The sequence below is a fragment of the Megalopta genalis genome, chromosome 17, assembly GCF_051020955.1.
Source record: "Megalopta genalis isolate 19385.01 chromosome 17, iyMegGena1_principal, whole genome shotgun sequence".
NCBI classification, from domain to species: Eukaryota; Metazoa; Arthropoda; class Insecta; order Hymenoptera; family Halictidae; genus Megalopta; species Megalopta genalis.
In genome coordinates, this window is record NC_135029.1 from 2,953,583 (window position 1) to 2,970,925 (window position 17,343).

Below are 17,343 nucleotides of genomic sequence, written 5' to 3' on the forward strand. Positions count from 1 at the left end.
TTCCTGTAGTGCAGTTTGACTTTTCAAAGATTGTTTACAAGGAAATTGTAGAGTGCATAATCGTTTGAAAAGTTTAGTAATCTCGGAATTGTTTACAGTGAACCTATCGAGATTAATAAACAATGAGCTTCTTAAGACTTTATAAACTATTGTGGAAGTTAAGATTGTAGTTCAAACTGATTTTCTGTGACCCACTTGTTGCGTTTAGGTTATGGTGTTATAAACAAAAATATGTTGGACTTAAATGTTTGGTTTTCATGATAAATTCTTGCATGCCAGACTGTAGGGATGGAGGGCCCAGGTCTGAGCTTGTTTCAAGGCTCAGAAAGTATTCAATTAAATACAAGTACCCAAGGATTAGAGGAGGATGAAGAACAAGAAGATATTAAACGACGTAACAAGGAGGTGTATCTTATTTTGTGTTTATTTCAACAGGGTTCCAACATAATATAATATCTACAATCAATTATATTCTTCATTATTTCAATTTAAAATAAGTAGGTATAATAACTCCAATTGTAACACGTATCCTATTTTAGATTAAGGATCTTCTGACTAATGCATTTGATGACTTGGATGATGATGATGATGACATTAGCTCTGTCAACAGCAGTCATTATCAAGATAGTACTAAAGAAGTAGAGAATTCAAACAAAGGAATAAATTCCTGTGTTCAAGGAATCATATCACCTAATGGCCAAATAGTTTCTGAGTTACGAAATGAATTTGGATTATATGATCGTGAAAATTCAAATAACTACGAAAATACTATGACAAACCATAGGTCAGAATTGGAAATTGGTCCTTCAATTTCTGATATACAGAGAGATTTTAATATGTATGATCAGACAGATACGCCATATTCCAAGAGTAATAGAAATGAAGATACCAATAATATGACTGCTGAAACGCCCTATGAGTTGGCAAAACCACAGAATGCTGGATTTCCCAGAGATTTAAGACCACAATTTGATGAAAACTACACATATAATGAAAATTATCCTTATAATTATCAAACGCCAGCTAATCATTACGATGCTCAAACAAAAAATTATTCAAATAATGGATATATTGATGTTTATGAAAATAATGTACAATGTAGACAAATTCATGAGTTTGGTGGTGGAGATAATGTTACCTCTGACCATGTAAATCATTGTTTCAAAACAGGTTCAAATGGTAGGCAACAGGACGATAACATAGCTTATAAAACAGCCGAATATGAGAGCAAAGAGCAATTGGAAGTTTTATATACAGTCCGAATGAGAGAAATTAAAAGATTAACCGAAGATTTGCAACAATTACGAGAACAGAAGGAGGAAGAAAAAAATCAATTTACTAGAAAAATTACAGTTTTACAAGCAGAAATTGAAAGATCAAATATTTCCAGAAATCAAACGCAACATGCACTAGGTAAAATTTAATGAAATCTTAATGCTATAATCTAAGTACATCTGAAAATATCGTGAAGATTTATATTTTTACAGTTAATGCAAAAGCAGAGATAACTGATCTTCAAAATCAAATAACATTGTTCAAAGAAAAGAATGCCGTTTTAGAAGAAAGTAATCAAAATGTAAGGCCTATTTGCAGTAAATTATTTTAAAATTAATAATCATGATCCAATTAAATAATTAACTTACATTTTATGTTTTAGATGACACAGGAATTAAATGTTGCAAGAGATTCTGTAATAGAATTGCAACAAAAAATATCTATATTAGAAAGAGTACAAGCTTTACAAACAAATGACAAAACATATGAAAAATTCCTAAATCAAGCACAAGAGAAGCATGCCGTTGAAATGAAAAATATGCAAACTCAAATAAAAGGTCTTGCAGACAAATTAAGCGCAAAGGTATTGTTTTACACTAAAACTCTTATTCATACATGTTCACTCTAAACAAAATAATATTGTACTAGAATTATTGTACTAGAAGAAAAAGTTTGTGTTTATGATTTTAAGTATATATAACATTAATATTTGTCATAGCTGCTCAATGTGGATCCCAACACTCACTGTATATGGGCAAGTTTCTGATATTGTTTTATCCAAAACATTATTTTCTGACTGTTTCTACATATTGACAATATTAAATATTAAGAATTATGTACATTATTTATTTTATTGCATGTTGATACAAAAAAGGTATCAAAATTTACAGCTTTGAAGATATCACTGTTTTTCTATACTGCTTCTTCATTATTATTATTGTTATCATAGCTGTGCTTAAGTCGCAAATACACAATAAATGAGCAATGTTTAACCTCATTATCTTTTATATTCACAGGAAACTTCATATGTTATATTGGAAAATAAATTAGCAGATGTTCGAAGAGCACACGAGACGCTTATGGTTGAGAAAGGAGATACCATGAATCGTTTAGCACAAGCATTAGAAGAAAGCCAGAAGCAATGCCGCAATCTTATGGCAACAAATAATGCTCAACAAGTAATGCAACTTCAAGTACAGATTAGGAATCTAACACAAGAAAAAGAAGAAATGCAAAAGATGATTCAAGATTTACAGGTATTTCAACATACAAAACTATAACTATTAACGATGAAGCAACTAAATTCTACATAATTAACAATGTATTTACAGCATAAATTAGAAGTGGCAAACAGTGATGTAGCACAATATGATTCATTGTTGGCAACAACATTAGAGGACGAATCTGATTCAATTAAACAATTGAAATTAGGTGAATTTCATAATAAATCAAAAGTGAAACCGTGTGAGGATATCGCAAATAAATTAAGGGGAGAATTGCAAAGGTAATGAATCTATATTTAGAAAGTTACTTTTGCTCTAAATTGTGGTTTAATTTCACACCTAATACTGTAATATTATTATATAGGTGTTTGGCTGGTCATGCAGTTAAAAGGAAGGAAATAACTCGATTAGAAAATACGTTGTCACAAAAAGCAAAAGAACTTAATGATGCTTTAACGATAGCTGATACATGTCGACAAGAAGTTGCTCAATACGCTAAGCGTGTTAGCGAATTGGAGCAAGAACTGAAATCTGTACTTACAGATCAAGCTATGAAAGCAAATTCCCAAATACAAAAATTGTCTAATCATTTGAGTGATGTAAAAAACCAATATGATTCTTTGCGAGAAGAAAAAATTGAATTAGAACAGAAATTAGAGGAAACTTTGGCAGTTAACCAGGAAACACTTAAACAATTGCACCAAGAAAATATAAATAAACAAGAGAAAGACGCCATTGATGAGTACAATAAAGAATATTTAGAAATACATGCTAAGGCTGTAGAAAGAGTTAGACAAGAAGCACAAATCGAAGTAGTGCAATTATCGTAAGTATGAAATATTTGTAATAATACTTCGTTTAGTAGAATCATTTTTATTTTATCATATATCATATTTATTTGTAGCGTGCAATTAGAACAGACGCAGAAGGAGTTGGATCGTGTTAAAGAATTGTATATAGATGTCTGTAGTACAAAGGAACAATTAATAAGTGAACACAAGTCTGAAATTGAAATGTTAAAAAAAAAATATGCTACCCTAGAAGAACGTGAACAAGACATTGAAAAATATGAACACGATTTGCAGATACAAATAAAAATAGCGGAAAAATTGACACAAGAATGCGACACATATAAATGTAAGGTAATTGAATTAGAAAAAGATTTAAGCTGTGAAAGAAAGAAAAAAGAAGAATATACAAAAAAAATTCATCAAGAAATTGAAAGAGGTAATATTGTTCTTAAAAAATGAAGAGTTATGTATTAAAAAAGCAACACACGATATTACAATAAAATTAACTAATAATTTTATCTTTATAGCTAAAGAAGAAGCATTAAACGAATTACGCAATGCTCATCCTAATCAGGAAATAAGTCTACTCTTGCCAGATCATTGTTCCGAACATTTAGAAAAAATTAATCAGGTACATTTTAGTATAAACTTATATTGTATATGTAATTATGCTATATATCAAATTTTTTGTTTTTATAGTTAGAAGAAGATTGCAAGCGCTTAGAAGAAAAATTGCACGCTGCAGTTGACGATCACAAAAAAATATCGGAATATCAATCCGAATTGGACGATGCTACGTTGAAAATAGCACAAATAGAAATTTCTCAGGAATCTTGGAAAAAGAAATATGAGAATGCAATTAGCGAAAGAAATGATCTAATTGCTAGAATTTCAAAACTAGATTCTGAATTGTTAAACATCAAAAGAAATTCAAAAATTGAAGATTCTGATGATGTAACGTTAAAAGTGTCTCGATATCAAATGGACAACGAAGCTTTGAAACATAAATGCGAGGATCTATTCAATGAAAGGAATATTTATAAGGAAAAAATTTCACAGTTAGAGACAGAATTATTAGAAACCAAAAAATTAATTAGGACTTTCCAAAATCGATTCAAAAAAACTAGCGAGGTATCTTTAACTTCCAAATGTGAATTGGAAAAAGAACTTTCTCATTACAAAGATCTGGTAACACAGTTAAGTAGTAAAATCAATTTGTTAAAAGCTGGCAGAAAGAGTGATGTGGTAATGGAGCAAAAAATCAAGCAATTGGAAAAAGATTTGCAAGGTAAAGATGAGGAGTTGGAGAGACTAAAGGAATTTGAGAAACTGAAAGAAGAAAGGGATCAACTTGTTCTAAAATTAAAAAATCAAGCTAAACAATTTGAACAATATGTTAAAAACCAAAAACAAGTATCAGCTGAGTTGAATCTATCGCCACGTAGCTCGAGTGACGGTACAGATTTTCAAAAGATAAAAGAAATTATGATAAAAGAAGTACGTGAAGAAATGGAACAGAAAGTAGTGGATGAACTTAGGGGTATAGAAGAACAGCATCGTGAGAAGAGAAAGGAATTAGATGAGCGATATAAAATCGTTTTATTAGAACTACAAACCAGGTATAATGAAAAGGCGCAAGAAGTGGAAACTTTAAAAGAAGCGATACTTACGGAAAAGGTAAAAATTCATTCATCTTTCAAAGCAAAGGAACAATTTGTTAGTCAAATGACTGAAACTTACAACAAAGAATTGCTAGCACGAAAGTTGAAAATCGAACAATTACAGGAAGAGTTAAAACAAAAAGAGAATGATGTGGAAGAAGAGAGAAATTTGATGGCTCAGGTAATGACTAAATGGGCTGCAGAGATTAGCGAGATAAAGGATAAAGAAGCTGAGATTAACGAACAGTTGCAACATCTAAAAAAAAGCGAAGGAAGTCTCAAGGCAGAAATAACCGAACTAAAAGAAAAGGAGAAAGAAATGAAAAGTTATATTGATACATTAAAACATAAGTATGAATCAGCAAAAAAGACGGCGAAAAATTATAAGGTAATTTTTCATATCAAAATAAATAAGAATATTGTATACTTATTAGTAATTTTATCGTTTTCAATTTAATATATAAATTATTTCAGGAGTATGCAGAAAATAAAGACAAGTTTTTGTCAAGTGAATACAAACGTATAGAAGAAGGATACAAAAGAGCCATGAATCAAGTACAACAAAAGCTTGAAGCAATCGTTAGTACTCAAGAAGAACAAGTAGCAACAAAGCTTAAAGAACTTGAGTGTCAGTATACAGAAAGGATAGAACAAATGCGACTTACACTGAAGTACAAAAGTAAATGTTAAATTATGTATTAATATTTCTAGTATGCAATATAGCTTTGGTAGTTTAAATGCAAATCGTAGTTAGAAGAGGCTAGATATTTTTAATTTAAAGCACTTTATTAGATGAACAACACTATTAGTACAACACTATTAGAAGATTTTTATTTTAGGGACCAATAAGTTAAAATTGATATATGTATATTCATAGAATTATTAATGTTCGTTTGTTGTATTTCATTATCGCAACAGCAAACGTCAATGTAATTTTAAAAACAAATGCGAAAGTACAATTTCCCGGTTAATACATAGAGTAACTAGATAAGAATTGAGATCTATACGTTAGTTAGAGAACAAATGAAATTGTAAAGAGACCATTTTTACGATTATTAAGTATTGCATAATTTTATAAATTGTCTATATCGAATGCATAAAAAGGTACTCCGGTATAAGTGAGATAGAAACTCTTAGTCACATGTTTTCACCGAACATTATGACATAATATTGTAATGCAAGACTGGATCTGTAATAGGTCTTTTCCTGACGAAATAGAGTCTTCATAGACTTTAAGGAGAATTAAATTGTTGTAGTACAATAAATACAATTATTTTTTGATTTTAAATATCAAACTATGCTTTCGAATATTAAAAAATTATTCTCAATTTACGTCTTACGGAGAATATAGAAAAACTTACATTAAGGTTGTATAAAATGTGACTTTATTATAGAAAACTTACGCGTAAAAATTGGTCATTTATGCTTGATGTGTAACATCGAGTTGTAAAATTAATATATATAAAAATTTACAATTGGAAAAGATTATATCGATTTGATAATCAAAAATTTAAAAATCGATTGCACAAAATTTTTTGTTAATTTTATAAAATTATAAGATTGTAAGCTTATAAGCTTTTGAGCGCATACAAATAAAATGTTTTGTACAAATTAGTACATAAACATTTTGTAAATGAAATAAGAAGCCATAATTTTCTCTAATCTCATACTTATTTTATAAGTTTAACTATGCGTGTAATATACTCACAAATAATTATTAAAATACAGACTGCTACGATTAATTCATTTCAAGAAATGTTTTATATCAATTTTAAAATTAAGTCTTAAAAAACATTTTTTATTCGCAGAACGTTTTAAAACAACATTTTATAATTTAAAGCATATATTTGGAAAATTTATGTCTTAATTAAGATTTATCACATTTGCATTTTATGTATTGTACATTATATTATTAATTTTACCAGTGTCATCATTGTCATGCTTTGATAATAAGGAATATCAATAGCAGTATAATTATTAAATCATCACCGAGTAGAGAGTATTATTAATATTAGTTATGTATTTTTGTATGTAGAATGAATTAATTTATTTTTTGTAATAAAGATTTTATGTCAGTGTCTATTAATTACTTAATCCGAATCATTTCAAAGTTTATATCAATTTAACAAATTAATAATTTCTATAAAATATCTATTCAGTTGAATATCATACACAGTATGAAAAAAGATGAAAATTTGTTTAACAACGGTCAGAATGTTACATTGTCTGCTGAAATTAAATGCAGTTATGAATTAGTTTATAAACAAAAAATTACAAAAAAATCAAATTTTTACGATTATGAACATATCATTTTACAATTTATAAAATATAATGTTAACAAAGATATGATACATCAGTTAATTCAAAATAGAAGAAAGCTTAATACTTTTACATCAATGTATAGATAGTTTTATATAAAAAATCATTCCATACCACATCGTTTACTTTGCGGAACCAATATTTAACCAACAATAAAAAAAGATCATGATTAATTGATAGACCTCAATTTTTTCGTATTTTGTATTAAAAGCGATAATTGATGTTTTATAATATATTCTTATACCTTTTTAGAATAACATATGTTTTAATTCAATATAAAGAAAAATTTATCAACGCATCGAAACGAAATAAATATGAAATATAGAAGTGATTCAATAAAGTAATTATATTAACATCAGTTTTTCAATGCATTTAGTTTATTGTTGTATAAAGATCTTTATACTTTTTATAAAAAGAAAGATATTTTTACCTAATGATAAACCACAAATAAGAATTAGTAATTTAATGAAAAAAGATTAGAATTGTATATAGAATTTTTAGCTAAAGTTAATAAAACAATTATCATTATTTAAATACACGCGGCATGAAATATATATATAGGTCAAAATTTATCTAAAGTAATAGGTATTATCTTATTATGACTAATGATTTCTTTGGTTTGTTATATTTTATATTATGTATCTAATATTAAGATAGTACCAATTTATAAGTTGGTTCATACATATCCCAAATTTTGGAAACACAACATGAACATCAAAAATTCCGATAGGAGTTTCGTCTCTGTATTTTGTTTAGGGAACTGGTCGCAAGTCGCAAACATATGTATTACAATATCGACATGACTCAACAAGTTTTCAATCTTTATCTTTCATGTTTAGTGGAATAAAGAATATTTTTATTTGTGTAATGAACGTGGTATCCTCATAAAATTGGAACAGGGATTGAAATCAAAACAACAATAAAAATGACATTTATTCTGCGACCTATACCATGGAAACACGTAATACAAAAGTCGCTTTTACCAGTGAATCATTTAATAACTACACCAACTATTGAATTTCATACATCGAAATGTAAATACGTTTTCTTTTATGAAATGTCAGCATAGATGTCGCTAAACATGTTGTAAACAAATAATTCAAACGCGTAATATAATTGGGATATTTATAAATACTTATATATATTCATATATGTTTTTAGATTCATTTCACGGTGAATATGAAATGCAAGATCCGAAATCAGAAGCTGATATGTAGGTAAAATTTTAATATATTTTATAAATTACTATATATATAATATATATATACTACATATAATATACTATATTACATATATATATAATAAATAACATAAAATATAAAAATATATAGAATGCAATATAACAATGTTCTGTTTAAATGTAATTTATTTTTATCTCTATTTTTTTTAGTGTAAATGTAACATTTATTGACAAGGCAGGAACAAAAATACCTGTAAAAGGAAAAGTAGGAGATAATGTATTATATTTAGCTCATAGATATGGAATTGAGATGGAAGGAGCTTGTGAAGCATCTCTTGCTTGTACCACTTGTCATTTATATGTACATCATGATTATTTAGATAAATTACCAACAGCTGAAGAAAAAGAAGAAGATCTGTTAGATTTAGCACCGTTTTTAAAAGAAAACTCACGATTGGGTAATTGAAAGCATATTCTATATTTTTAATTACTGGTCAAGGATTAGCTTAAAATAATAAAATATATTTTCTTATTTTTAGGTTGTCAAATTATATTAACGAAAAATTTAGATGGCATAGAAGTAGAGTTGCCACAAGCAACAAGAAATTTTTATGTAGATGGTCATACGCCAACTCCACATTAACATATACTTCCTCTATTTTAAATAAAGTGTATATATTTTATTTATATAGTTAGTTATAACTTTATACATATGTGTTGCTGTAAACAGGATAAATTAAAAATTATATACCTGAATATTTTTAGTAACTAATAAAGAAGAATATACTACAAAATTTTCAGAAAGTACTTTAATATATTTCATAAACCTTTAGAGCAACAAACTTAGTTTATATGACATTTCATCATAGTACAATATATATTATACATACCTGTAATTACAATGATACAAGATTTAAACATTTATGATATAATGAATCTCTGAATTAAAATCATACTCATTACTCTTGCAGTATTTACATTATCAGTGAAAATACACTATAAGTTTCTATTGTAAATTGTTTGTTTTAGCACTGCCAATGATGTGATAAAATATTTTTCACTTCTGACAAACAGCTTTACGTGTTTTATCAGTATGATAAATTTTCACAATTAGCTTTTGAGTATACATACTTTTTAAATGTGCATACGTTCTCGCATTCATCAGTTCGTATACGCGTATGTAAACTTGCACTTTATTTCTGTCGGTAATTATTTTCTGTGTCGATAATTATTATCACCAACATTGTCATAATTGTTATCGTATAAACTATATGTATATTTATTTTCTGTTCATTATTGATCACTATAATTATAGACACATTATAATATTTCAGAGCAATCACACTATGCACTCACACTTTGTAATTAAAAGAATTTAAATAGAAGTACATTCATACAGCCACGCTATGTCGTACAAAACTACACTTGTGAAGATGATTACATGTTTATTTCTCATTTGGTATGAGTCATCACAACGGACTTATTGAAAAAATAATTTTTGTACTTATTTGTAACTAAACAATTATAATATTTAATTAAATATCATACAAAAAGAAACTGCCTACAGTAAAAGACTCAGTGGAATACTTTGAATCGATAAACATACATAATTTGTTTACTATCGAAATTAAACTACTAATTGCTATGGCAGTAAACAAGTTAATATTTACATAGTTGACAAATTTTTAAATAAAGCTTTTTAAAATTCTGTATATATTTATAGTTACATAAATTTTTATAGAATTCTTTTGCAAAAATACTGCCTCATTGGCATCAGATTCACAATATATTTATATTAATAAATTACATGTTACATACATACACAGGAAGCCAAATTATAATATTATCTTTATATCATGTCCCCCTAAGCTCACTAAGTAAAATTGCAAATATATTTGTTAAGAATGCATAGCGCGTACATTTTAATTGAAGAAAACATATCGTATTTCTTGAAATATAATTAAAGTCATTCATAATAATACTTGCAATGAATTCTACTTGGTTTATTACAGCTAAGAGTATGTATCCTAGTGGAAGATAAATATAACTGTAAAAAATATCATTACTTTTATAATACTACCTTAATGCAAAGAGTAGCATAATAATATACTGTAAAACGAGAAAATGACATTAGATATATTAATATTTATGTAACGAAGCCACTGCATTTCAACAAATGTGATTGTGTCTATCATTAAATTCTTAAAGACAAAATTTTAGTAATATTATTTTAGAACAATTACTTGAACATACAAGTTAATGAAACTGAGCTCAGGGACATAAATATTACAGACCTTAATAAATGAGTTCTTGAAATTAACTTATAAATACATATATTAAAACCGTTTGTGCTAGTTTTAAGCATTTAATTATGTCACAGAACTTTAGGAAATGAGAGTTTAAGAATCAAGAATTTTTAGAAAATAAGAATAGAATAATTAAAATTAGGTACATGTATAATACAATAAATGCGAAATATTTTAGAGTTTTTCGAAGAAATTACATGTTTTGTACAGATTTATAAAATCTATACGTATCTTTTGTAAATTTCAAGTAAAAAATTTTGATACAAAAAAGGAAATTGTTTCGATTAAAAATGGACTAAATATACATTATTATTATTGGACTAGAAACATTAAACATAACAAAATTTACAGAACAATATTATTGATTTTTTGCCTTCCACCTCAAAATCTCTTTTTTTATTTAATAACTAAATTGCTGCAAAAGATTGGTGATTTAATGAATTAAGCATGCAATAATTAATTACTCCAATATTCCATAGCTACATGACTTGATGTTCTTGTCATTATAAAATGCATCTTAAAAATAATGTAAAAACTTTCTACAACAGTTATAACATGATTATTGAATCATTCATCATGCCATTTTAAAAAGCTTTGATTGAAAACTGTAATAAGATTACCTGTATTAATATTTATGGTCACTGTATGGTACACTGAGCAAAAAAATAACTATGCTCATAATGGTACATTTACTCATAGCATTTTTAAAGTTCAGATTTAACATTGTTTCAATTAAAATGTGGATATAAAAATCAGATCCTTCAAGAGCGTAAAACTCTAAAACCATGTAATATGGTTTTTAAAGCTGATAATAAAGAATGTACGATAAGATCAATAATAAGCAGAATTATTGCTAAAAACCAACTGCTTCCTTCTTTCACAAGCATCTTAATTTCCTAAACATTCAAATGGTGTGCGTTACCATTCAATAATTATAGAATACATAGAATGAAATGAACTACCTAGTAATTACTATTAAAATTAGAAAAATAATTAAGACTACAAGTAGATGTAAATTAGAAACGTTAACAATGTTGATACATATGATACAGGACTATAATACATTATAAAATAATGATTTAAATTTGCAAATCATCCTCTGCATTTCATGAAAAGCAAAAAATCCAATATAGGTACAAGTTTACAATATTATTGTAAACATTTTACACATATTGTTTACACATTATTAAAATATGTTTCAATGAGTAGTAAGCTTCAAACTAAGTTTACATGTATATGACGATTTTTTAACTTATCTTCATTGTGCATGATGCAATAGTAAGGTTAATAGTACTGAAAGTACCATGCTTGTAAATACTGATATTATTTAGCATTTAACATTACGCCAACATAGTAGCATAAGAAATTCCATTTAACGGATAAATGACTATATAAATATTAATAATATTTTAAAATACAAAGAGCACAATACAAGGGGCTTTAAAAACAATGTTGCGTTTGATAATTAAAAAATTATTCGCTATAGACATTCACTGTCATTCCTGAATGACTGTCTATAATCTCTTTTAATAACACGATATAACTTTTAACATTAATTTTGATACTTATTTGTGAAAGTGCAACTAACTTTTGACAACCAGTTTGTGCTAATTAATAAAATAGATTAAAAACCATTACTCTTCCTTGTCAAAAGCATAAAGCTTAAAAATTAAATATACATTTTATTTCTACATCATAATTCATGTAATTCCTTTTAAAAGGATTATATGAAAAACATATATTACAAATATTGTCGGCACTGGATTTAAATATGAAATCATAAAAACATCTATTTAAAAAACAAAAAAGAATTAGAATAACATATATTATAGTGATAAATATATAATCACTTTATGTTTCTGAAACAAATGTACAAGAATAAATAAATAATATCTTGAATTTAATTACCATAAAACAAAGAAGTCTGTGATCATGTAGCAAGCGATTCCTTTACCAGTTTCATTGTAAAAGAGTTCACACAAGGCAAAAACTAGCTTTCAAACTGGGAATAAAAAATTTTGTATATCTCACGTCTTGACTGAATTCCCACAATGTGCACCGTGTATCACAAATAGTTGGTCAGTCCAAATACTAATCTTGTGGACCAATCATTCAGAGTATATGTTAAACAACGTCCATTCTCAAACGGTTTAATGTACAGATGTGATTAAATAATGCATTTTGCTAATAAAATATACAAAATGTATGGAATATACATGATATTACGGCTAAATGCAATAATTTGTGCTCGTATCTTTTTTTCATTTTCCTTCTTTTTTCGAAACAAATTAGTTCAGACACGACGTTGATGGATAAGTGCATGTACTGGAAGTTGTCTACCCCTTTGATACCTCTGACAACGACCCATACTCAAATCGTGACATTCGTACACATTGGCTACTGCACCACGTGATGAAGAGAAGTTGGCTGATTCGACTGAGTAGACAGGAGAGATATCAAAGGGTTCCTTCAGTTATTCCATCGGATGATGACGCCCCCCGCACATTCCACAAGACGAGCCACACCAATGAACAGCTCTGAGTGGAGGATAAATCCACAAGCAAGGAACGATCAGTGACAATAATGCCAAACCAAACCATCTGCGTCCACATCCTTCTTCGGTGCTGCAACTGCACAATTCAATATTCATTTACAATGTACTGCTAATTATTAAGTATTAGTAATATTTCCAAAACCAAATAGTAGTAATATAACTATTCAGTAATTATTACATCATGCATTTTAAAAAACTTACAGTTTACATTGTTTAATACAAAATCTTAGAAAATAGTTCCAATAAATACAAGTTAAGTAATAAAAACATAAAGTTATTAATTTATAGAAGATTAATAAATGTACAAATATACAGAGTATCCTTGAAAGGTATGTACAAGCAGGCACCAGGTGATTCCTTATAAAAAAGCATGAAAAACGGTATAGAATAACTTTCTTTTGTTTGGAACTTGGCTTTCGAGAAAATCGAGTTTGAAAATTTGCTTTGTATATGCGCTCTTGTGACTAATAATAATAATGTTGACGGTTCGTTGAGCGACTTATATCGTCTATAGCCGCAAGATCGTATGTACAAAGTGAATTTTCAAACTTGATTTTCTCGAAAATTAAGTCGCAAACAAAAAAAGATTATAGTATATTTTTTTCATGTTTTTTTTATGAGGAATTACCCAATAAATATTTTAGAAACACCCTGTATACATATATTTAACTCTCACCTGCAAGGATTCTGCGAGAAATCACCTTCAGCGTCGCTCATACAGTGGTATAACATGCCCTGAGCACACGACAGACACGAAATTTTTGCGATCCCACGTTTAATTGGATCAGGTGCAAATTCACACGATCCTTTCGGGTTATGCTGTTCTGTATATAGCTCTTGGCAATGTTTACATCGTAATCGAATATTACGTTTCATAGTGTTTTTCGCGGGTTCAGATACTATAATATCTGGCTTCTTCAAAGAACTGCCAGTATTAGATCTATCTAACCGATCACCTTTATGATCATCGATAATAGGATATAAATACTCGTGATTAAGTGTTGTGAGCTGCACATAAGGATAGTTATCGGATCCAGCATCAGCAGTCGATGCCAAAGGATGTTGCGATGGTGGTACTTTTATAGATGATGCACCAATATAATGGATAGGTTTCTGTGAATCAGGAAAATCTGAACACTGGGAATGACAATTAGTCACCCGAACTATACTATGAGATGTTTCAGACAATGGACGTGGCTCCGGCGGTTCCACAGGCAAGTTCAAAGTCTAAAATAAATTAAATTTTGTTTATATATATAATATAGTGGGAGCCAATTCAGCACACTAAAATAAAAAGATAATTTTATAATAATAATAGACCCAATATGATCTTGCTTTCAAATTACAGCTTATTTTGTATTGTAATATTTGCTTACATATCTTTAGAGAAATTCTTCTGAAGTGACGATCTTAAATGCTACATTAATAATAAAATACTTATATGACTCAATTTAATTCCATTGTATCTATACGAGAGATTGATGCAACATAGAATAAGCTGTAACTAGAAAGCAAGGTCATATTGGATATATATTTATACGAACTTATTTTCTTATTTTAGTGTACTGGATTTGCCTTTACCGTACTCCCTACATCCTGAGTCACCCTCTCTCTATATATGTACACATGTATATACCCTATATCTATAATAATTGTTCTAAAGATTATTTGTAATACATACCATAAAAACATCCTCATCGCCAGCATCTAATGAATTACCGCACAACGTTGAATTGGCCAATCCTAAATTAAAAACGAAATTTGTTAAATAATCACGTTAAAAAATAATTTCATAATTTATTGATTCATCAAATACTAAAAATAATCTAATTCTTACCATTTGCACATTCCATAGAAAGTAGCAGTGAAATAATAGGTATGAAATAATATGATATAAATTTAAGTAAAAATATGTATATTAATATGATTTAATCTAATCAACTAAAAGATGTTACCAAAATAGTAAACTACCTTCTAATAATTCTTCAACAGCTGTACGAACACCTTTATCAAAAGCTCTTGCATCAGCAGCTGTTTGAAATGTTAAACCAAACCTTTTTTCCCCTGTCATCCAGTGATGAAAAGTTGGCATTACCTTATTATATTCAAAATCTTTTTTAATTGTACAGCTAAGAACAACCTACAAAAAGATAACGTAATGTCAAAGTAACTGAATAACGTAAAGTATATTTAAATATTATTAGAAATTGTGTCTATTACTGATTGATCAGTGATCCGTTTCCCATAAATAAGATACTCGTGCCTCTTCTTTGTCGCACCAATTGGGGAACTGCTTGAAGATCCATGATTTTGGGTTGTAGTGACAGCTGCAGTTGATACAGATTGCGTAGAGTTGGTAGTAGAGGGTATGACAGTCGAAGTAGAAACACCAGATCCGTTGGTATTATTAGACTGATGCCCACCTGAAGAAGTAGCTCTTCTTCTAACCGAAACATTTGCTAAACCACCGCCGCTTAAAGGAACCCAACCACCGGAACTATCATCCCTTGTCATTACCTGGGCACGAACCCTCACCAGATAGTTACCACTAAAAGTAAAACGTCAAAAAGTTATTATAACAAGTTAATGAATGTGAACTTAATATTGTAGTAACTATTAAACTAAAGAAGAACAGAGGTAATAATGCACATTGTTACTCAATGCAAAAACTAATATACTACTTTTTTATCATACAGATGATAAATAATATATCTTAATGTGAGATAAGTAATACACAGTTACATAAAACATATATATAGCAATAAAATGTTTGAAGAAATGCAATTTGATAACAAATTTTACATTTGGCAAAAATTTATAAAATTTTACAAAATTTATAAAAATTATAAAAATTGCTTTAATATCAAAATTATCATGTATATAGTTGAAAAACGCGCAAGACCGATATGTATGTATGTGAAATCGAAGAATTGCTGCTATACATAACGAAATAGCAGATGTTACGCGCTGACATCGATTTAATGAATGAACGGTCACCCCTACACAGGCATAGAAACACACAACACTCCGACCAAAATCACACGTTTACATGTGTAAATTTTTACAGACGCCCAACGAGCATGACACATCTCAGAAGTAGAGTGAGTTTAGTTATATTTTGAGGGTTGAGGAAAATTTGAGACATGCACAAAACATGTAAACTACTAGTAGATATCGAAAATGTTGACAGGAAAAAAGGCAAGACAAGGTCGGACAGAACTGTCAGGTACCGCGTTACGAACGTGATATCGAGGAGAGCAGAGAAGTTAAGCCATAGGCACGGACATTTCAGGTTTCGAGCGGAACAATCGTCAGATGTACCACAGGCATCATTACAGTATTACTTACTCCTCCGACGCCTCTGTCATGGTTCGAGCTGTCGAAGCCTTTATTCAATGCCCACCTTTTCCCACACTTCACCATTTTCGTTGCATTGAAAAGACATTCGGCCGCGATTCTGTTTATGGAGCTTTTTTAGGCTAGTGCCAACCACAGGAAGCGCCCCAGTCCTCCTCCCTCTCGCATTCCCCGTAGAGTTCATCCCCACGCCCGACTCGAATCCACAGTCCACGCCTGCTCCCTTCAGTTTTACCGACCGTCGCTTTCGTTTTGAAAACATTTCTTCTCCTGCATATTCTTCGAAGAATCTTCCGAAATTGAGATACTAATCATCGTATACAAGTAGAACCGTATTCTAAGACTTCTTGGTTTACGATTTCCTGGCTAAATCACAGAAAATATAGCGAGCGAAACTCGCGCACCAACGTTCACCCCACGAGCTTGACTGACTATACGGTAGCTATCGACTCTTTTACAATGAAAGCTACCGGTCTGCGCAACAGGATTCATTCATCGATACTACCCATACAGTCTTGTTAATAATTAAGCGTGCTAACGTCTCTATGGCGGACAATGCATATAACAGTCACTTCTGCGAAATTACCTAATTATATCTAAAACAATGACATATAGTTTGATTTTCTAATTAAATAATTTTTATGTAATTTTTTTCTAGAAATTAATTACATGACTTT

The 17,343-nt window shown here is 29.1% G+C and overlaps 2 protein-coding genes across 6 annotated transcripts; one reads left to right on the plus strand and one right to left on the minus strand.

Moving 5' to 3' along the window:
* The first annotated feature begins 20 nt into the window (after positions 1 to 20).
* LOC117222771 (uncharacterized) lies at positions 21 to 9,243 on the plus strand. Of its 4 annotated transcripts, XM_033474679.2 has the most exons (16): positions 26 to 405; positions 540 to 1,413; positions 1,488 to 1,576; positions 1,658 to 1,858; positions 1,994 to 2,029; positions 2,292 to 2,531; positions 2,607 to 2,779; positions 2,863 to 3,324; positions 3,403 to 3,725; positions 3,817 to 3,920; positions 3,989 to 4,966; positions 5,075 to 5,338; positions 5,425 to 5,629; positions 8,431 to 8,482; positions 8,660 to 8,907; positions 8,989 to 9,243. In XM_033474679.2, exons 1-16 carry the CDS (start codon positions 289 to 291, stop codon positions 9,090 to 9,092), a joined length of 4,470 nt encoding a protein of 1,489 aa, XP_033330570.2. In that variant the 5' UTR covers positions 26 to 288; the 3' UTR covers positions 9,093 to 9,243. The 4 variants fall into 4 exon arrangements, with proteins under 4 accessions (XP_076383299.1, XP_033330570.2, XP_076383297.1 ...); XM_076527182.1 differs by having other exon boundaries at positions 3,989 to 5,338; XM_076527184.1 differs by lacking the exon at positions 8,989 to 9,243 and having other exon boundaries at positions 21 to 405; positions 3,989 to 5,338; positions 8,431 to 8,486; positions 8,660 to 8,798.
* Spred (Sprouty-related protein with EVH-1 domain) lies at positions 9,244 to 17,129 on the minus strand. Of its 2 annotated transcripts, none has more exons than XM_076527187.1 (6): positions 16,658 to 17,129; positions 15,530 to 15,857; positions 15,281 to 15,449; positions 14,991 to 15,052; positions 13,986 to 14,536; positions 9,244 to 13,385 (listed from the first exon to the last, which is right to left on the minus strand). In XM_076527187.1, exons 1-6 carry the CDS (start codon positions 16,675 to 16,677, stop codon positions 13,229 to 13,231), a joined length of 1,287 nt encoding a protein of 428 aa, XP_076383302.1. In that variant the 5' UTR covers positions 16,678 to 17,129; the 3' UTR covers positions 9,244 to 13,228. The 2 variants fall into 2 exon arrangements, with proteins under 2 accessions (XP_076383302.1, XP_076383303.1); XM_076527188.1 differs by having other exon boundaries at positions 14,991 to 15,016; positions 16,658 to 17,125.
* Positions 17,130 to 17,343: the final 214 nt, after the last annotated feature.